At 43.8% G+C, this 23,069-nt stretch overlaps 1 protein-coding gene across 4 annotated transcripts in view; it reads right to left on the bottom strand.

Annotated features, from left to right (window-relative positions):
* PISD (phosphatidylserine decarboxylase) overlaps positions 1-23,069 on the bottom strand; it is a 33,586-nt gene that overhangs the window by 871 nt on the left and 9,646 nt on the right. Inside the window, exons 1-6 of one of the 4 annotated variants that reach the window (XM_066603606.1) lie at positions 21,902-22,214; positions 20,838-21,003; positions 12,074-12,310; positions 9,256-9,394; positions 8,423-8,557; positions 440-600 (exon numbers count right to left, since the gene is read on the bottom strand). In XM_066603606.1, coding sequence (XP_066459703.1) covers positions 440-600; positions 8,423-8,557; positions 9,256-9,394; positions 12,074-12,310; positions 20,838-21,003; positions 21,902-22,086 — 1,023 coding nt within the window. In that variant the 5' untranslated portion in view covers positions 22,087-22,214. Of the gene's footprint in view, positions 1-439; positions 601-8,422; positions 8,558-9,255; positions 9,395-12,073; positions 12,311-20,837; positions 21,004-21,511; positions 21,779-21,901; positions 22,215-23,069 lie in introns of those variants that run through there. The other 3 variants (XM_066603608.1, XM_066603609.1, XM_066603607.1) reach the window with 3 other exon arrangements.

Here is a 23,069-nt window from a genome sequence, read left to right as displayed (position 1 = left end):
TATGAATAATACAGGGGCAGACAGGAAAATAACTAGCGCTATTTAAAAAATACGCCCCCGCTGCCAGTAAATGGAGTCTAGAAAATAATCACACACTTGACGATTGGGGATTTGTTCATATTGGAATTATGGCAAGAAAATGGATCCCACTGACTACAGCAGGGTCCGTCCTAGTTCTGTCCTGTATTTTAAAGGAAATCAACAGCAGCCGCTCCAATGTTGATGTGAATTTGTAATGCAAACATATAAATCTGGTCTAAACACTAAAATTATGGTCATAATAGCAATTGGCAGGTTGTTTAAAGCACATCAGATCTGTCATAAAACTGATCAGACATATTTCAAGCAGATCGATCAGGTCATTTGCACAAAATAGAGTTTAAAGAGAAAAAAATACTAATCAGGAATGCAATACTGTCATTAAACTAAAGTCACTTACCCTGTCAAAATATATGCGGATGGATCCAACATTGGTAGCACCAACTGCAGTGAGTGAGAAGAACCCGTGCTGCCATCCTCCCGTGAGTACAACACGTTCATTGTAACAGAATAACTCCTTTATCCAACGAGCAACTCCTGGGTTCACAGACATGAGAGATCCTATGGAATCAACCATTTAGATTTGCTATTAGGTGACAGAAATACTCTTCAAGGCATTGCTGAAATAATTGTAAATAAACTACATTGTTTTCCACACACTGATATTGGGGGTGATCATGGTCTAAAAAGGACAACAATTTCCAATGTAAATCCATCCAACATGAGGGCTCATTCACATGGGCGTATTGTCACGCGGGTCATATGCAGTGAAGTCTATGGACTTTAATTGTTCCATGCACCTCAGCGTGAAGACCCTGCGTATGGATACGCAAGACAAATCAATCATAGCATACTCCATTTCTCTGTGTACGTACGCAGTGTGAGCCCTGATACATTTGTATGGGCCGAGTATGATAAGCTGTTAATGCATAAAAAAAGTCACACTATGCATGTCCGTGTGGTATGCGGCCATTCGCATACGCTGTGTGAACGAGCCCCAAAGTCTCTAACTATGTCTTCATCACATCAGCTTTCCAAGGGGAGTTTGAGAGACTGAATACGATTTTACTAAACAGATTAAATCAGATTTGGTCCTAAACAAGGGAAAGACAAGGCCTAGTACCCTACAGCAGTGTTCCCCAACTCCAATCCTCAGGGACCGCCAACAGGTCAGGTTTTCAGAATTTCCTCAAGTGTTGCACAGGTGATGTAATTATTGTCAGTGCCTCAGACATTGCCACAGGTGTTCTTACTATAAGATATCCTGAAACCATGAGCTGTTGGGGTCCCCTGCCCTACAGGATTTCAAATGGTCACAGCAAGAATTAATGTGAACTGCACGAGCCAACCATTCATATAAGGAATTTGTGTGAGAACTGCGACCAGAGCTAGTGCTGCCGACCAGGACAGGCTATCCAACCAACAAGATAAAGGGAAAAGACTGGAGTCTGCCACAAACTTCATGGATGAAAATATTACTGGAGGCCAAGGGATAAATGTAACGTCTCTTAAGTCAAGCAATGAAGCATTTCAAGGCAAACTGCTTCTTCCTCAGAAAGCTGGGTTGTACACTCGTTGCTGGGTTATGCCTCTTTCTGGATTTACTTTTTATGCAAAGAAAGTCTATGTATGATTTTATATTTATATATATATATATATTTATTACATAATACACACACACAAATAGATAAAACAGGATTTTTGTTGATGGCAGACACTAAGGCCACTCTCACACAGGCGTTGGCAAAACGCTGCATTCGAAATCACGGCATTTTCAAACACATTGTACAGCCTTCTATAGCCTTTTTAATGCACCCCATCCTTGGGATGCGTATCTTGGTGCATTACAAAGCACTAAGGCTGCATTCACACGAGCGTATATTGGCTCGGTTTTCACGCCGAGCCGATATAAGTCATCCTCATCTGCAGATGAGGACAACGTATATCGGCTCGGCGTGAAAACCAAGCCGATATACGTTCGTGTGAATGCAGCCCACAACAGAGCAGACAGTGCTGGAAAATCGCTTTCAAGCGCTAGCCTGAAAGGCCCCATGGAAATCAAAGGAAGCGTTTTCTAATAGCGCAGGCTGTGTGAGTAGCCCAAGCAGAAAAAAAAGTGTTAGCTCCTCCATCCAGCTCTACCCCTCCTGCAGTCAGAGTCAAATCAGTCTGTACAAGAGCAGTATGAGAAACACAAGATGTCAATAATACAGATTGTAATAAGAAAAGAAACGTAGCCATGTAAGAGGCAGGAAAATAATTGAGGATCCCTTCTAAGTAGGCAACCACAGATGTCAAAGTATACACTACGGGGTGGGTACTGTCCCCCCCAATGAACGAGACAAGAAATGGATTTTACAGTAAGTAACAAAAATACTGTTTTCTTGTCCGTGTCATTGGGGGACACAGCAAGACCTTGGGCCGTTATCAAGCAGTCTGCAAGGGGGAGGGGAAGAGAAGAAAAGGAGAAGCTTGTTAATGGTCAGCCTGCAGGCACTGTCAAAACCCTTGCCAAACGTCCAGGAGTGCTATCTCTCAAGTGAAATAGAAGGGAGAAAAACACACTTGGTGTACACAAGGTATACCCCGCTGATGTGGGAGGAGCACAGACTACCCTGAACAAGGGAAGACAATGAGATCACGGGTGGGGCAAATGGGATTAGGTTGTACTAGAAAAGTATTACAATTTCAATATATGACCCAAGGAACAAACAGGCTAGAAGGTACACACAATATGAGCTGCCTTTCCTGCCTATTATTCCGAGCAAATATCTACTGCAAAATACCAGGTTCATCACCCCTTCGCTAGCAGCCCAGGAAAACCAGACCTCTCACTTCTGCCCCCTCAAAAGGGGAAAGAACTGGCCCTCCGAGCTGATCGGCACTTGACTGCAAATGTTGATCATCCAGTTGGCCGCTTATGGAATGTAGCAGGTGAAGGGAGTTGAAACATAGGACTCAATCTGCCATAGAAAGCAAAGCAGCCATGACGCTGTGGGGCTATCTATAGTTGCCTTGGTAGGCAGTTACGGTGGTGAGCTCTAATTCACCCACAGAGGAAATGAACAGCAAGTAGATCGGATGTCTGAGTGGTAGAATGGTGATCGCGAGAGGGATTCTTGAGGTATCTGTACATGAGCACTGGATTGCATGAGACAGAATCCCCTTGAGGAGTGGGGTAGGTGCACTGATAAGCAGTGGATGCAGAAGAAATAAGGAGCCGGAGAAGTCTGTGATATCAAGATGGGAAGAATGGTGCAGTGAAAGAAGCCATCTTGCATAAGTAGTCTGAATTGTTTATAGTGAAGGGAAAAAAAAAATAAGTATAGGATGGAGACTAAAAAAGTCAAAAGACACCTGGACCTTAAATATGGAGATATTAGATGCATGGAAAGTTCCTACAAATAAGAGATTATGTAAAGCCTAGTTACCCCACCAAGGGAAGGCCTCTGACAGTTGCATAACTGCTACCGTTGGCAATGCTACTTTGTGGAAAAAAGGGGGTAATGTGCAACTTAATCTGTGATGCCGTCCGTAACCGTGCAGTTGTTTTAGTTCTGATAGTAATAGACCACTATCTACCGGAAAGGGCTGCAGCAGTTGAACACCACTAATGCAGACTACTTAGCTGAGTCGGTGTACTGTATAGTAAGAGAGAACGGTCCCTCACTGGACAGACACACCACCTCGAGGGACTTGCAGAATTTTCTTTGGAGTTACCCCGACAAGGCTGGTGAGGCCTTCCCCAGCAAGCTCTTTCTGTGAGTAAAAACGCTGCCAGTATGTGTGTTAGCTTGGCCTTGTAGTCCGGGCGTCCCACCTTTCTGTGCAGATTTTGCCACCATGCTACTACGGTTCCTCAGAAGCTGGCGTAGAATACATGCTGTGCAGATGGGGAAAAGGTTTTGATTACTACTGGTACCGAATGCCCTCAATATCAGATACACATTCTGAAATGAGAGGGCAATCTGCCTCCCAAAACTGCTCCACCTTGGGGAACGGGGTTGCACAAGGAAATGCTCCAAAGAACTGCGTTACATCCAGCGCAGAGATTAACCTAAAGCAAGTAGTCTCCAATGGAGGAAGTTAATGACGCTATAGGATAGGTGCTACAGTGGAGTACCGATATCAGCTGTTGCAAAAATAGCGCAACTACATTGGAATATGGTATCTAGCGGCATCGATAATTCTTTATGGAAGATGCCACAACCTAGGGTTCCTCCGGTTGTTAAGTCATGCTACGTACAATGTAGTAGTAACAGAGTATTACCTTCAATAGGGAAAATGACTGTGTTACATAGACACTTCAATCACTTACGGAGGTATATATATATATATATATATATATATATATATATATATCCTACTGGTAATATATATTTACTTCTACCATTGGGAAGGGAGGGGGATGAAGCGGCCTCACGCATGTGCGCACGGCTGAAACGTGCCAGATACAGAGCTGAGCAGCAATACGATTCTTCCTCACATCAAGGAGACAACGAGATTGCCCAACAGCTGCATCCGCTACATAATTGTCAGATATGAAGTCTAGTAAATTTACAATACTCCTCCTGTAGAGGAAGAAGCAAAGAGGCAGCCTGATACTTGTAGTGACTGCGCTATGACAGATCTATAATCTAGAAGTATCCTGTTGCTGGGGCTAATGTGGCTGCCGAATATTTCTATGCACTGCATGAAATGCTATAATGTGAGTACTTTTCTGGAAGGCAATAATATGGCGGCCTGATTGTTGTCTTGAATCATGGCCATAATTGTCCGGCTGTAATACAATTACTCCACCCCAGTGAACAGTTAAGGAGGGGGCTGAGACTGGCCGTGACCCCAGAATTATGATTGATCCAAAGTAACCTAGCATTGCCCTTACTCCTCCTAAGGAGATGGATGCTGCTCGGCCTAACTGCGCAGACATGAGAGGTACGGAGTCCCATAACACTATAATGACTCCTGCTATGAAAAGAAGTAATGAAGAGGATGATGGGTGTCATCAAGTAGGCATGAGAGGTATAGTTATTGTACTACAAATGCTCCATCCATGGAAGGGGAAATAGGGTGGTTGACTCGCGCCATAACTTCATGAGCAATACGGAGCGGTACTGCTGTTAAAGTAATGACTTAAAGGGGTTGTCTCGCGGCAGCAAGTGGGGTTATACACTTCTGTATGGCCATATTAATGCACTTTGTAATATACATCATGCATTATTAAATATGAGCCATACAGAAGTTATACACTTACCTCCTCCGGTGCTGGCATCCTCGTCTCCATGGCGCCGACTAAAGCTGCATTCTCCTTCCATTAGACGCACTTGCGCTGTGCGGTCTTCTGTTCTCTTGAATGGGGCCGCGCCGGAGAGCTGGTCTGCGCATGCGCAGAAGACCCGTGCGGCGCGAGCACGTCGGAGCGGCCCCATTCAAGAGAACAGAAGACCGCACAGCGCAAGCGCGTCTAATGTAGGGAGAAGGCAGCTTTAGTCGGTGCCATGGAGACGAGGATGCCAGCACCGGAGGGGTAAGTGTATAACTTCTGTATGGCTCATATTTAATGCACGATGTATATTACAAAGTGCATTAATATGGCCATACAGAAGTGTATAACCCCACTTGCTGCCGCGGGACAACCCCTTTAATTTAGGGGATACTTAAGGGGTACCGTAATGTTACCAATCCGGTATGCCTAATTATTTTTTGCATCAGAGAAGAGTACAATGAGAAAAAGGTTTTCCAAGCCCTTCTGTTTTATTGTAACAATGAAAGAGGTTTTACACCGTGGCATCCTCCACAGTCAACAATTCAAAGTCCAAAACATGCGTGATACTTCTATCTTAGTAAAACTTTACAAATCTCGATTATGACAAAACTGAATGATCAGTGTCCAGGAATCTGTTAGTAAAGCTACAATACATATTTTTGTACACGTATGTTTTGCTATGCATACAGCACAAATATTATTCCCATGACACTACTGCCCAAATGTAATTCAATACTTTCACACTGCATAGAATTACTCTTCTTATGCAAGGAGGTAACATGGTGAATGATCATTGTCATCCTTGACTAGTCAATGGAAATACAGAGACTTGCTGTAGTCCCACTACTACTCCATGGAAAGGGGTAATGAGGCGGATGATGGGTGTTATCCCGATGTAGTCAGAGATATAGAAACTCACAGCACTGACCTAACTCCTCCTATGGTAGGGGGTGATGGGTGTTCTACCTGAAAATTCAGGAGAGATGCAGAGTCATGAGGTGGATGATGGGCGTTATGCTCAAATACCCAGGAGATACAGAGACTCCCAGTACTACCATTACTCCTTATTGAAGAGGGTAATGAAGCAGATGACTGATGTCATAATTTACATAGTCATGAGAGATATGAATTCTCACCACAACACAATTACTCCTTTAATGGCCACCTGCACACGGCAGAGCCGGATTTCACATGTGGAATCTTACAGCGAAATGCAGCGGCGTCCGCACATGCCTGCCTTTCTTCATCTGTACAGCGGATGGTCGGCACGGATCGCCGTTGATCATGTGCAGTACGGATTTTTATTTATTTTTTTGAAAATCCTGCTTTATTTGCGTCATCACCCAGCGAGGATGCGGAATCTGCAACCTTTCCGCAATGTCGATTGCGGAAGGGCCGTGGATCGGACGGCTTCCATTGACTTCACTGTTGCGATTATTTTTCTGCGAGCGGAAACAGCAATTAGTTTCTGCTCATATGCAGGAAGAATCACTTTTCCATAGCATGCTATGGATGGTATTTGCTGCAGAATCTGGAAGCCAACACCCGTACCGGATTCCACAATGCAAATCCGCCCATATGCAGGCAGCCAAAGGAGGTGTAGACATGCTTACAACTACTTTTCCTGTGGGGTAAAGGTGAAGTGCATTCGCAGTATACAGCCCTTACTGGCGGGATACAGATCAGTTAGTGCTGTTCTGTTCCGCTTTGTCTTCTAGGAGGAGGGAGTAACAGTGGGTCTGATGCAGAAAATCCTATGAGCCGTAGCAGGAGGCTAAAAGGGGAAGAGTCAGTTTAAAGCACAGAGACGAGAGAAGGGCATAACAGTTTGCACTAAAACACTTCTTCATTAGTGCGCAACACAGCAAAACACATTCTTGAGTGCTCCTAGTAAGGCTTTCCTTCACCCAATGTGCTCCATTATGTTATGTTCTACATTGTACCCCTATCAGCAACCCAAACCTCCAGTGGAATAAATCCAATTTTAAATAGTCATTAATCTGTTGAATCTGTGAAGTTCATTCTATTCTCCACATTGATTTATTCACCATTACATTACAAGTGGATTCATTTTACATGACATTATTCATAGCAGCCTTATTTTTATATATCATGAATAGTCTGGATTTTATTTCCTTATGGACTTACACATATGTTGTTGCCATTCGGTCTAGGTACAAAAATTTGACTCAATGTGCATTAATGCATTTTAATTTAATTTATCTCCAGCGCAAAGACAGTCTGCCAGCGTTTGTAGGATATACAGCGTATAGACGTTTTTAACCAAACGAGAACCTCATGATTCTTGTTTGCCCGAGCGAAAAGCTGGTGCTGTCATCAGTATCCTGTTCGCATGTGTGCCGCCCGTTAAGACACATTCCTGCATGAAGCATTGAACGATCAGTTGTCAAACGCAATGAGAAGCCAAAGAGCTGACGATTTTTATGCTGGCTGAAACCGATTCTCGTTCAGTCGTTAGCTCATGTTTAAAATGAATGATTATCGTTCATTTTAATGATTTTGGGAACGATAATCTTTCCGTCTAAATACACCTTTAGTCATTTTGGTCATTTTTAAGAAACTAACTATCCATAAAAAGGTAAATAAGAAAGTGTTTCCAGGTGGCTTGTAGTTTTATATATTATGAATGTTACTATAATTTATTAGCTGTGATATGAATACATTTCTTCTTATATACATTGTTTTTATCTATTATATCAACAATGTTTTAACCACTTGAACCCATTAGGCCACATTTACTATTGAGAATTTGACACTTTTCTGGCCCAAAGTGAAGTGTGACAAGTCTGCTGTGTGTGTATATATATAATATGACTTCATGTTCAGCCGGACCCCAGACTTTTCCTTTTATCTTGCTGTATGCATCAGATTTAGATGTGGTGCACGCACGGACGCTGTACCCAACACATGAAGGTAAAATGCTCGGTCAGGTGAGCAGGTGATGTGAACATTGATCATCTTGTAACAATGGTCACTGTTCACACATTGCTCTTATTATGCATCTTTAGCTGTGGCCAATCAGCTATAATTAGATCACATTTATTTCTGTACAAACATATATACACTTTACTTTATAAGACCACTTAAGGTAGGTACCTGGGAAATGCCGTCTATGAAACACCTTCCAGTCTGTTGGCGAGTGAAAACAATGATAGTCACCCGGAGCCAGGTAAATGACACAGTGATACAGCTCATTTCCTTCCTTTGTTACTAGCTGGTCCTGGAATGAAGCTGGGAGGAAGTTATATTTACCGGTTAATGTTTGTGTTACAAACAGGAAAAAAAAATCTGTTAAAATGATCAAAATAAATTTACGGAAAAACCTCACTTCTTGTTGTCCATCTCTGACCTTTGCAATTCTTTTAGTATTTAAAAGGGCCACTACAGTGATATATATATTTTTAATTCATTATCCCCTCCAGTACATACAGGTTAGCTAGTGTTACCTTCATTAGTTATCCCCATCTCTCTCCTCAGGTGGGTCATATGAAGTCAATTCTAACCAGCTCAGAGTCACTTGGGTTTGTGTGTTCTCAAAGTAGTCAGTTTCTCAGTAAGCATAACTCCCGTAATGATACCACATGGCATGTACCACACAAACACTTCAGAGGGGAAACAGACACCCCTATCACAGTTACTGATGATTAGAAGTTCCTTTCGCACAGTTATAATAGGGGAGATCACACTATCCTCTTGACTGTACATTTATGGTCTGTATCCTATTTAGGTGTTTTCACCAAAGTGGCCCTTTAGATAGGAAACTTCTGCCAATTGTCCATTAATTAGACAGGAAAACCTGTAATGAATCCTGAAACCCTCTTCACATATAAGCTTCATTACAAAACACATTTACCCTACTAAACAGAAATAAAATGGAATTTGAGGGGAAAAAAAACACTAAACTGGATAGCAGAAATGGCTGATCTTACTCTTACTGATGGGTAGATTCTCAGTCCAGGTCTGTGGTCCTAGAAAGGACTCCAGTGAATAAGTTACCCCCTTAACCTGCTCCACTTCACAGTTTTTCACTCGACCAAAGTGCAGAATCTTTCCATCAGCTGGGCTGATCTGCGGAGCACCAAAACAGGTTTAGTTAGAATTTATCTACAAGTATGTTGCTGGTTTTCTACAAGTTGATGATCAGGCATACAAATAAAGAAATAAATCCAGATATACTTACTAGGCGACGGCACATGAAATGCTTGTGAGTCCGTCAAAACAAGTCAATTTAAAGAGGTTGTCCCGCGAAAGCAAGTGGGGTTATACACTTCTGTATGGCCATATTAATGCACTTTGTAATGTACATTGTGCATTAATTATGAGCCATACAGAAGTTATTCACTTACCTGTTCCATTGCTAGCGTCCTCGTCTCCATGGAGCCGTCTAATTTCAGCGTCTAATCGCCCGATTAGACGCGCTTGCGCAGTCCGGTCTTCTCCCTTCTGAATGGGGCCGCTCGTGCCGGAGAGCTGCTCCTCGTAGCTCCGCCCCGTCACGTGTGCCGATTCCAGCCAATCAGGAGGCTAGAATCGGCAATGGAACGCACAGAGCCCACGGTGCACCATGGGAGAAGACCTGCGGTCCACCGTGGGTGAAGATCCCGGCGGCCATCTTCGCAAGGTAAGTAAGAAGTCACCGGAGCACGGGGATTCAGGTAAGTACTATCCGTTTTGGTTTTTTTTAAACCCCTGCATCGGGTTTGTCTTGCGCCGAACGGGGGGGATATTGGAAAAAAAAAAACCCCGTTTCGGCGCGGGACAACCCCTTTAATAAATGAAAAAAAAAGAAAAAAAAAAAAAGGTCTCATGCAGTGCCCCCCCCCCCCCCCAACCCTCCCAAAAGAAAAACCTGCTAGCGTGCCATTTCACTGTAAATTGGCAACATTTCACATTGACTGTTAATAGCTGCACAATTTTGCAGGCAACAAGAATTTTACCAGCTAAGCTGCGCAGCCATCAATTTGAGAATAAACTATTTGCACATTGGTGCAGTTTTTAGCTGCAGTGCAGTGGCTACATGGTGCCTTAGGGGCCTTTTACTTGGCCCAATCATCGTTAGGAAACAGTGTAAATGCCTTCGATTGAAAAACGAATGATAATTAGTTTGTCATTCGGTTTCTACAGGCATAAAAAGCAAACGAAGATCGGCCTGTGTAAACAGGCCATCATTTTTCAATAAATGACAACCTGATTATTGTAAATGGAGGCTGGCGGACCGAAGATCGTTCTGGCCCACCTGCCTCTATTCACTGAGCGATCCTCACTCCTGTATGAAAGTACAGGAGCCATGTTCGCTGGGACGCCTGACAATCATCCAGTGTAAAAGGGCCCTTACTCTCATGTCAATTATGCACATCTGACAATGATAGTACCCAATCTCTCCATAACCATGGATGGTCAGTTGAGCCGCCTTGTCTACTGAAGAGAGAAAAGCACTATCGGACACATCTGGCCGCGGTTTATGTTCTGGTATAACAAGGGATTGAGGACATAGTAATATGTCAGCAGGGGGCACTGGAGAAAGTCTTGTACACATTATATTAAAGGGGTTCTGTCATTAAAAAAAAAAAATTCTATACTTACCCATTCCTCCCGTCAGTCTCCTTACCAGATCTTCACCTCACTGGTCTTCTCCTGTCTCCTGCAGTCCCAAGGGACCACCTCACCTCCAGCTGGCTGAATCTTCTGCTTCCTGTGAGGTTATGTACATTCACAGGTAGCCTCCTTCCTGCACAGCACTGTAAGCTACGCCACTTGCTCACAGCCTAGGAGGGAGTGTTGAGCTATTGCAGAAACTGCACATGTGCACTGTCTCTGCAATAGATCAGCATTCCTTCCTAGCCAGTGAACGCTACATCACAGGGAGGTGACCTTCACTGACCTGCAGGAAGAAGAATGCTAGGAATGCCGGCTTCACAACAAGCTGGCTGGCTTGTGGTAAGCTGACTCGGGGGACTGGACAAGATCAGCGAGGAGAAGATGCCTTAAGGAGTTTTGCCTGTGGAAGAATAGGAGAGTATAGAATTTTTTTTTTATGACGTGAAGGACGTGAATGCCAAATATATAGCATTTTACAGATAACAAAATTGAAGCCCTTCCAAAATGCAAAACCCATTCACCGGCCTGAAGCGGACTATCCAAACACATATCTATGGGGAAAGTTAGAGAGAAAAAAAAACTGCCATGTTGGATTGTTTTGGTCCTTGTGTAGTCCTTGGAAAGTCGTTCACATCAAATGACATATCTACGGCCGATCATTAGAAGCTCAGAGCAGGACACAGATGAAGGCAGAGATCGATCAGTGAATTATCGTTTTAACTTATGCCAGTCATCCAAAATGACAAACTTCACAGATCGACCATGAATGACAAGTCATCCAGAAAAATCAGCAGAAATCACTAATGTGACTTTAGAATGCAGAAATCTGAGCAGTGCCAAAGGATTATTGTCTATAGTGCTACAACCTTTAAAGGTGCCTAGACCCATTAGATGAAAGCCGTAAGAGCCCACCATTATCATTTCTGAGAGACCAATGGACTAATGTGCAATGGGACTTCCTCCATCTGCTCTTACAGAAGCTAGTGAGAGAAAGAAGAATTGGGTATTTTAGATTTCACCATGCCCGATTCTTTGTTCCAGCCAAGTGTACCCAGTCTAATCAGATGCCAGGGATCATGACCGGATTTTCGCTTTCAGAATTTTCTACTCATTGTCATCTCTAAATCTAGCCGAGTATCGTCTACATACCACACAATGAGAGTCACATACAGGCCGTGCCTGTGGCTTTAGTTTCCTACGAAAGAACTCGCTGAGATTTCGGTACTGGTGTAAGTCTTCCACTGCTGCCTCCTTCATGTTCACACCAAAAGTCCAAATATACAGACTGTAAACAGGTTTCCTCAGCCATGTTGGCAGTTCCACCTGATTCAGGCGACCCCAAGCCCGTGAAAGCAGCCTGGTTGGCACAGACTTGTAGATGGCAACCTGTAAAAAGTAACACAATACATTGCCTCAAACACAGCAAAAAACATTATGGATTGGTTTAAAAAAAGGTTGATTCTAAACTAGAATTCTGAACGCTCTGAAGGGTAACCTGTGAACTAGAACAACGTTTCACTGGAATTTCTAATGAAATATTAATGTTCCCAGGTTACCCTTCAGAGCGTTCATTATACCCTCAGTAAAAGCTTGTTTAATGCATGCCATATATCCTCAACATCGTACTCAGGATGCAAGAACCAGAACAGACAGACATACAATTCTTATGAATAGCAGTACACAGAATACACAGACAATTCTAAACCTACCAAAAATAAAACTAATTAAACTTTTACTCGTTAAGGACGAAAGCTTCTGCAATACAGCAGGATCAGATCGAATGCTCGGCTGTCATAGGCAGCCGAGGACCCGGAGGAGAAGACAGAAGTGCTTTATAACTGCTTCTGCCTTCTGTTTTCCAGCCTACATAGCACTCAATGAGCGCTACGCAGTGAATAGAGTCAGTGAAAGTGCAGTTTCCTCTGTTGTAGCATTCCCCAACTCCAGTCCTCAGGGACCCCCAACAGGTCATGTTTTCAGGATTTCCTCAGTGTTGCACAGGTGATGTAATTATTGTCGGTGCCTCAGACATTACCACAGGTGTTCTTACTATAGGATGTCCTGAAAACATGACCTGTTGATGGTCCCTGAGGACTGGAGTTGGGGACCCCTGCTCTATTGGACCTGGCTAATCTGATGATCACTGTGACCCTTGGAGTGGCACAGCTGCTGGGTTTCAGCAGACCCCCACCAGGCTGGTGACTAATGTCACTGTAGGGGATGCTTCCTATATAACTGGAGCCCCTATGGATACAGTTAAAGTAGACAATGTGAAATAAAAAATGGCACTGTGAATGTTCCCCAGAGGTCTTATGACATCATGGAAAAGATTAAAAAAAAATAGTTACAGAAAGTAAAAAAAAAAAAAAAAAATTACAGAATACAATGCAAACAAAAAAGAAAAAAAAAACACTGCCCACGCCAACCAAAACAATCGCTGCCCTGTAATCCAAGACTATACAAATTATATACCAAAAACCTCTGAAGCAAACACATTCCTGTATTTTAAAAAGTATAAATTAACAAAAAAAATTATATACACACATTACATTTCTTAACTTTTTATACACATTACCAATAATAAACAGAAGAAAAAAAATGTTGGAAAAAAAAAAAAAGGATGAAAAATAGCCCTATGTGTCACAAAAAAATGGAGCAATGTAATTCGGGCAAGCAAGGGGATAAAAAAAAGAAAAACAAAACCTAGGGCCATAAAACCACCACATACATAAAACACTCCGGTCCTTAGGGGGTTGTAATGAATGTCACAGTGTGGTTGCTGTCCATACAGCCTGAGGAAACCCGTCCTAAGATGAAAGAATGCATCTGGAGAGCGGAGGGGAAAGCGGCAGAGCTTAGCGCCAAACTGTTCAGCACAGCGGACTGGTTTCCACGGGATGCAAAGACAGCAGCTATTTTATGGAATTCCTGGACAATCCATTAAAATGTGTAGAGTGGATATTATTGCCCATTATCCACCATCTGTGTGCTGGGCCTATACATTACTAAAACAGGATGTTCCAGAATAGTCGTTTCATCAAGAATACAAGAATTAAAGGGTTCTTCCAAGTTATTGGTGGCAGTGGGGGACACAAAGTAGAGATAAAGCCGCAGCACTCCCCTCCCACTGACGACGCTCTCCCAGTCGGATGGTCTTATATTTACAAGCACTGCAGCATTCATGTGAGCTGCGGCCAATAGGACCCCCGACAGTCCTGCATCAGAAGCCCACATGGCAGGTTTACAGGCAGTCACCGTCCTTCTGGCCAGCTGCCGTCAGATTCTGAGGCGCAGGGAATATGTCATGTATAGTTCTGGGGCAACTACCCTGTTTCCCCGAAAATAAGACGCGTCTTATATTATTTTTTTCTCCCAAATATGTGCTACGTCTTATTTTCAGGGGGTGTCTTATTTTGCCGCGGCAAATCCGTCTGTGGCCGCTAATCCCTCAATTGGCCAGCTTTGTGGACGAAATTTCTCAGAAATCTCGTCCACATGGGACAGCAAATCTGTCACGGCAAAGCTGGGAGAAGCCGGTGTTGTGGTGCGGATTCACCGGCCACAGAAACGGAAAAGCGTGCGGCCAGGTCGCTTCAAAACACGCGGCTAAGTGCCGTGGGTTTTGAAGCAGCGCTTTCCCGGCGGAAATCTCGCTGTTTATCGCTGTGGCCAAACTGCGAGATTTCCGCTGGAAATACGCTCTGTGAGAACCCAGCCTTAAGAATCACACACAGGTTGCCTGACTCACACACAGAGCCATAAAAAAATAAGGGCTGTAAAGTAACGTACCTGTCTGCAGACAGAAGTTCCTGTACCACTTGTAAGCAGGGATGGTATTGCAGCTTCCGGCCAGCCAGCAAGGGGAGCTCACAACAGCACACTCGTACAGCACAGCAGGGACAGGATAACAGCAGACTGTCTGCAGATCTACCTATACATCTGGAGGTAGGAGACAACGGGGATGGCAGCAGGGGACAGGCCTCTTTACTTGCCTGCATACTTTACTATGCCTTACTATCGGGGGTGCCTTATATTTGGGACTTCTGCAAAATTCAGGGGGTGCCTTATTTTCAGGGGGTGTCTTATTTTCGGGGAAACACAGTACATAAAATAAATAAGTTAAATACAGATGTCCAGAAGCTGGCATTTTGCTTTTACAAGGGAGCATGCCCCCATTTCTCTGTTAGAGCGTGTTCATAAAGGAATTTCTATCAGGTCCAAGCTGGCTTTGTCTATGGCCGGGCTCACCTGAATGTTTGGTATATGTATAAAGCAGCACCTTTCCGCGGTGTGAGCCGGCGGTGAACAGGCCTATCACCACATATGGCAGCGATTCTAATAGATTCATTTTTTAAAATGTATTACTTGCTCTGTCGCTTAGCAACATTGCGTATAAACGCAGCACATACGCAATGTAATTGTATATTACGCGCCCACAGAGAACAGTACAGCTCTATCACGCAGTAAAATAGTACATGCTGCGTTCTTTTTACAGGCTTATTACATGCAGTGTATATACACAAATGTGAATGGATCAATGAAAATCAACGTACTTTAATGGATTCCATTCACCATGTATTATACACGTGATGACATTACGCTCATGTGAGCCCTAACATGGATCTTACAGCTCAACTCACTGCAGAATTGCCCATGGCCTATGTCGGTAGTGGAGGTGCTGCGGTGCCGGTAGACTGGACCTTGGCAAGTATAATGCCTGCCATCTTTAGGCTTCTGACCTGTAACGTCGAGTCATCATATCTGTTCTTTATATGTGTAACGTACACAAAGCCTTTCACACACTTATTTTGGTAGGCCCGCTTTATTCCTTCATTAGTCTGTCATAAATTAGACGAATCTCAGGTTGTCTACGTGCCTAAAGAAATCTGCATCAACCATAAGCAGGAGTAGATTTACACCAGTTTTTGGAGTAAATCTCACTTAAATCTGTCAAGCCCTGCACCCTCCTGACAAGCCCCACCCACTTTTCCTGAAAACTGGCATGAGCTAACAGATAAAATTATTTTTTTCTTGCCAAAAAACATTTTTTTAGACTACTTCTTTCTAATAGTTTTAATCTAAAATGGGAATTTTAGACACAAGTTTCTTGTGGCATTTAAAGGGTAGTTCTAAATAACATTCACCATAATTCCACTTTTTTAAAAAAGACATTGTAGCAAAATAAAATGTTATCACCTATCCAGAGTATAGCTGATAAAAGTCTGATTGGTGGGGATCTAACCGCTGAGACCCCCACCAATCCCAAGAACAGGGTCCCTCCTCATCACTGCAGGCGGGCGGCACCAACCCACAGGGACTGAATGGAGTGATGGTTGCACATGAGTAGCGTCACTCCATTCACTTCAATGTGTCTGATGAAAATAAGGGCTTCTATATCTTGGGCAATCCAATTGGAAATGAATGGAGCAGCTTTGTAAATGCTCAACTGCTGCACCATTCAATGTCCTCATTACTGTGGGGGTGCAATGAGACAGCATTGAGAAGAAGGGGACACGAGATCCTCTTCTTGGGATCAGTGGCAAGAACACTGTCGATCAGACTTTTGATGATTTTACAAACTTTGTAGATGTCTATGCATCCATCTTTAGGTGCCGAGAGGAGACGGCAAGCAAGAAAGACAACGGAAGGGGCACAGCCTGGGGTGAGCACTGCAGCTTCCTTGTTCTCGTGTGGCACAGAGTGTAAGCTCTTGCCTACGACCTGAAGGCTGCAAGTTCGATTCCCGCATGATTCAGGTAGCCGGCTCAAGGTTGACTCAGCCTTCCATCCTTCCGAGGTCGGTAAAATGAGAACCCAGCTTGGTGGGGGGTAATAAGTAATTATTACCTGAAAGCGCTGCGGAATAAGTTGGCGCTATACAAATACCAAGATTTATTTATTTTATTTTAGCAGTGGATCTCCAACTGATCAAAACTTAACATGTCACTCTCACATGTCAAAAGTTTGTAAAAAGTGCAGTTACTCTAAAGGTGCCTTCAGATGGAACAAAAATCATTCACTTTCGCTCATTTGAACGATTTTTTGATTGATAAACATTCTGACTAAACGCAGCCAACGACCGTGCAATAATAGTTCTTCAGGCATAAAAATCATCATTGGCTTGTTCACTTATCGTTCAGTTTAACCAGTGCTCGATCAGTCCATCTCAGTCACTTGCTTGCTCAAACGATAATTTACACTCAATGATCAGCGTTCAGGATTTTATGCAGCCTAAACGATTGACGATGAGCTGAGCGATGATCATCAATCAGTATAAACAGCAGCCGTTCAGTACTGAACGGCCGCTATGTTAGTGAATTGAGAGGGGTAGGGGAGCGCTGCGAGCCAACGATACTCGCTTCTGTGCAGCAGCGCAGTGTCTGGCATGGTTTGCCCGACAGTCCCGTGTAAATGGGGCTTACGTTTGGTGCTCCTTTAACACTTCTCAGCTGCAGCTGACTTCACTTAGAGCCACTAGCTTGGCCGATTATAAATCAATAGACATTACTACAATGCACTGCCTTCATTTAATCAATTGCCCAGTGGGTGGACTCCCACCGAGACATCAGGGGCATGGGAAAACCTACATTCTTTAGAAATCCTTCACAGACTCCATAAAGTTCATTCATCGAACTAGAAAGAGCTCTAAAGCCCTTGTAAACCCATTAATTTAGAAACTAAAGCCAAGTTATTACCGTTAACCACCTTTTACATACTTGTCTGAGAACCATACGCTTTGGTTGAAGCAAAGACACTATGAGTGAGTTGTGTTTTACTTCAGATACAGTTTTATTACTGGGAGGACAGAAGGGACTGTCATTTAGTCCTCATGTCACACCGATACCTTAATAGGAACTTATCAGCAGAAAATGACATTGCATTAGGTTTTTTATCAAACAATTAAAAAAATGTTTGTTTTTTAATATAACTATCCTAAGAGATGAAATCTTGAGCATTACAGTTTTTTCTCTGGCCACTAGAACAGTCACAATTAGCGGCTAACTCCTACTCTATGCAGTCACTTGTGAGCCTTGCATCACTTCATGGGGACTGCAATACTCTGAGATTTCTGTCATTTCAGCTGCCATAAAGCGCACGCACCCTGCTGTGCCGACTATAAAGAAAGGGAATGTGTCTCCAATATGGCTCAACTACACAGGAGATCGTACACCAAGATCTGGTCTTTTTTGGCTGAAAATCTCAAAAAAGACCAGATCTCAAAAAAAGATTTTCTGAGATATAGTTCATTTTAATACCTGAAACTAGAATTTAAAAGAAAATGTGGAAAGAAAAAAAAAGGATTTGTTTAAAGCAAATTTGTATCTAAATTTTTGTTGATTTTCTCATTTTCCATTTTATATTTAAAACTCAATCCTAAAATCCTGCAGTTTTCACACTAATCACTAAGCCCCAAATTAGTCTGACTTTTCTGTAGTTCCTTCATTATGATCACAGGCGGGAATAGGAGGATAGGCAACACCTCTATATAGCTAAAGCCGCATTCCCACGAACGTATATCGGTTCTGTTTTCACGCCAAGCCGATATACGTTGTCCTCGTGTGCAAGGGGGGGATGGAAGAGCCAGGAGCAGGAACTGAGCTCCCCCCCCCCTCTGCACTATTTGCAATGAAAGGAGGTGGAGCGGGGCTAAGTTTCGAGAATTAGCCCCACCCCCGTTCCGCCTCTCCCCATTGCAAATAGTGCAGAGGGGCGGAGAGGAGGCAGAGAGGAGCGACGTTTCGCCCTGGATCTTTATCAAGCATGCTTGGTAAAGATCCAGGACGGATCGAAAAGTCACTATGTCTTACTGAGGAATAAAGATGCCTTTTATCTAAAGAAAACCGAAGAGTGCTGATCCTTCTCTCTATTTGCTGTAAACCTACCTGTGTGGATCCCTGGGTCCAGATTCGTGTTGTGGATCGTGCACCTTAGGCCAGGTTGTGCCTATTACAATATATGGATGTGCTGTTCTCCACATTTTGCCTTTAACAAATGATGCATTTGTCTGTCTAAACAGGCTGCACGAGTGCGAACGAGTTAGCGGTGACGTCATTCACTCATTCGAACGAGAATCTGCTAGTCTATAAGGACCCACCGCTCAGAATAGGTGCTATTCACAGCTCACCTCCTCCCCTGCCACACCCAATGACCTCTGCACAGGTCACAGAACACGCCCAGAAAACCCTCCCATAAAAGCCAATGGACATCTCCAGACTACCGAGTGCGAACGAGTTAGCGGTGACGTCATTCACTCATTCGAACGAGAATCTGCTAGTCTATAAGGACCCACCGCTCAGAATAGGTGCTATTCACAGCTCACCTCCTCCCCTGCCACACCCAATGACCTCTGCACAGGTCACAGAACACGCCCAGAAAACCCTCCCATAAAAGCCAATGGACATCTCCAGACTACCGAGTGCCGTTAACAGCATCTCAGGCAAGACGACTGCCCCTATAATGAGGTTTAGAAAACTGAACTAAACTGATCATTTTTTCTAATCTGTCTTTAATTAGCATAAAATAAACCTAGGCACCCATTCCCTGTAACAGCTGATCCCCGGCCAGACGGCCTCACCCCCTCCAGGTAGAAGATTACAATAACCACAGCTGGAAACTGAGGACAAAAAGCAATAAAGGGGTCAGCGCTTCTTTGTAGATTATAATATATGATTGCAATCAAATATAGCGGGAAAAAGAAAGTCTCTTACTTGAGAAAGGCGCCTATGTGCACCGAAACGCGTCACAGTCCTGTCAGCCTTTGTTTCCAGCTGCATGGGAAATTGTTTTATTTGTTCTAATTAAAATATCAAATTGATAAAGAAAAGGAAGATCCTTCACCTGTGCCTGGTGTGGACCCTGTCGGATCCCCCTGCTATGGTTTACCACTTCTGTTATCATTGATCGACGTGTCATGTTTGCGGGGTCTCTTATCCTGGGGACCCCTCTCTAAGAAGGGACTTTCTTTATCCCGGCTATATTGGATTGCAATCATATTATAATCTACATAGAAGCGCTGACCCCTTTATTGCTTTTTGTCCTCCGTTTTCAGCTATGGTTATTGTAATGTTGATCCTGGGTTACTCAATATAAAGTATCCGGTGTTTGTTTGGGGGTCTGCAGCTCTTCACATGCCAGTGGATTATTTATTTCTTATGCTTTACACAAAATTGTTGTAAGTTTTTTGTTATCAGTCACTTTTCCCAAAGCACTCTCCTTTTTCCTTTGTCTCCTCCATGTAGAAGCAGCAGACAATTGAGAGAAGGTTTGCCCCAGATTATTGCAGTCATTAAGAAGATTAACACCGTTGTATCGACCTCAGATGAGAGTTACATTCGATTTTCATACAGAACAGTCATTTATAAACCTTGGAGAACAAAAAGCGTCCAATCCATTTTTTTTAAATAGGAAACCGAGTTCCCTGCATTGACTTTGCCCCAATCATCCGCCCGTCTGAGTACTGCAGATCCCACAGAAGTGCAGCAGGATGCTGATCAGTACAGACGTGACATTTATTCCTGATGAATGAACAAAGGACACGGGGAATTCAGCATCAATCCGCTCTTCCCAGCGCGGCCGTCCTCCACCCTACATCCATTTATATTACTCATCTAGGAAAATAAGCCAGAAGAATCACTGGCAGCCGCCCCCCTCCTAGACACATATACACGCAAATAAAACATTACACGGGAGGCCGAGTCCTACAGAAATATCGCTTAATCATTTTATAAGGAAACGTCATGCAACATCTGCTGCGGTATGTACATATCAGAGGCCCCGTCTCACGGGATGGACTTCGGGAAGTAAGATTACACCACTTTTCATCATAGAATGAATAAGCCTTATTTGTACAACACTACATACAACTACATGATTTAACAGAAGTGTGGAAATGGCAAACGGGCAGCACACTTACCCTACTGGTAGGTCGCCATCCCACTCTGGCCAAGGGCCTAAGAGCAGCAAACGGTAAAAGGTAATAAAGGATTGTGAGAGGCCAGGAACGCAGTTTCAGTGCCGACCTAGACATGCAGGTCAGCTGCCCCAACCTCCGTCTGAGAGCCAGCTGAGGGAACTGCAACCTGTGGGATCAGATACAAGTGTCAAAAGGTCCTCCAAATGGTCCAGGCGATGCTTCAGTGGTGGCTTCTACCCAAAATGAGCACAACAGTCATAACTAGATGTGATAATACCCAAAATGGTCCAGGCGATGCTTCAGTGGTGGCTTCTACCCAAAATGAGCACAACAGTCATAACTAGATGTGATAGTACCCAATAGATATTAAACAGCCCAATTAAGAGACACCCTGTCCAACAACACATGTATGCTGGGCCTTTAACCATGTTCCAGTTTCTAAGTAAGTGGATAGAGCCTAGTCACTAAATTATTCATGGCTGGTTATTACCTCCATGCTAAGCAGATCTCTGCTCGTTCCGTACTAATAACCCCACCAGACACAAAGTGCCGATAAAAGAAGTCAAGGTGAGAATCTACAGACCACAACCATCCAAAAACGACCTTAAGAAGGACACCAAGTACTGCTTACAGTCTTCCTTGAAGAAGCTTGAAAATAAAGAAAAGTAACCAACCTTCTGAGAGTTACTAGAGTACACATACGCTCAGCTCACGATTTTATACATTGCCGGCAAGTAGAAGATGAGGTCCCCAGTAACCAGGGCCGCCTCTCGCTCCCCCCTTTCACTGCAGACAGCTAGCGACCAATCCCTGCCTCGCTGCCTCTTTCTCCATCCATCCTTCCCAGAGACATTCTTCTCAGTCCCGGTGCCTCATTCACAGCGCACAATGCTGAGCCAGCTGCTTTTCTGCCCGACTGGCCATACAGAAGCATCATTCTCTCCCTCCTCCCCCTCACTCCACTGAATACATAAGGAGCTTTTGCCTAATTAGGCCAAACAAAAGCTTAGCCATTGCTCTCCCTTGTCCTTCCCTATCTCAAGTGACCCGCAAGCTAACGGTACCTGAAGCGTGCCCGTCTGGTTGAAGAGCTGCTGTCAAATTTTGCTGGTTCTGATGGGTCAGCTTGTTCGTCTCTAACAGAGTTAGTGGCACTGGCTGTTCGCGTCCTGCGGACATTGAGCTTGACTTTGCGCAGGTTACATCTGGAGGGTAGCGGATTTCCTACAGGTTTCCGGCATCTCACCATCTCCTCAAGTGCAAGCTTGGAGCACGCTGGCCCCTCTGTGACAGGCACATCATCAGGGCTGAGGCCGCCGGTCTTTCAGCCTCCTACTCTGGTGCAGGATGTGACGACAGAGATTAATACTCCGTAACAAGCAGGTTTCTACCTTTCGCTCCTCCTTCACCTCCTCATCGGATGGGAGTTCCGCTCTCCCTTCTTTACTGTGCCGGCTCTACAGTAGGAGCGCTAGTCTCATCACACAATACACAAGCACGGGGCATAAGGCAAGCTACTAAAAGGGAATAACTAAGCCAAATATTATTAAAGAATGGGTTTGGCCATGAACCACATCCCAATGAAGGCATATCTTGTATTTAAATACTTAAAAGGGTTCTCTAGATTTTTCTTTAACCCTTTCCAATCCAGTGTCGGACCTCATCCGACATTGAGATTTCCCTGCATAGCTCCCAGATCGGGCGAAGTAACATGTTACTAACACTATGCAGAAGCGAGAATCCTAGAATGGTAGAGTTGGAGGGACCTCCAGGGTCATCTGCTCCAACCCCCTTCTCAGTGCAGGATCACTAAATCATCCCAGACAGATGTCTGTCCAGCCTTTGTTTGAACACTTCCATTGAAGGAGAACTCACCACCTCCCGTGATAACCTGTTCCACTCATTGATCACTGTCATTGGAGTTCTCTTCTGCCTATCTATATTTCAGTATGCAGGAGAGAGATCTGATGTCGACTCTCTCTCTGCATAGTGTAATATATGTGTAGCATATAATATACGTACATATGTAATATACATATTAACGCACGCTTAATTTCCAAAATAGTGCTAATAAAATCATGACAGGTTACTTTTAAGCGTTTCCCACCCAAAATAAATAAGAGCTGGGAGTGTGCGGGTGGCAGGAAAATTGGATTGGAAAGGGTTAAATTGGGCTATGTAACAGGCCATAGCGGAATGAGGAATCAGTTTATTTTTTTTAATCTTACCACA

Source organism: Eleutherodactylus coqui, chromosome 5, assembly GCF_035609145.1.
Source record: "Eleutherodactylus coqui strain aEleCoq1 chromosome 5, aEleCoq1.hap1, whole genome shotgun sequence".
NCBI lineage: Eukaryota > Metazoa > Chordata > Amphibia > Anura > Eleutherodactylidae > Eleutherodactylus > Eleutherodactylus coqui.
Note: the sequence above shows the minus strand (reverse complement) of the source record. Positions and strands in the feature narration are given on the sequence as shown.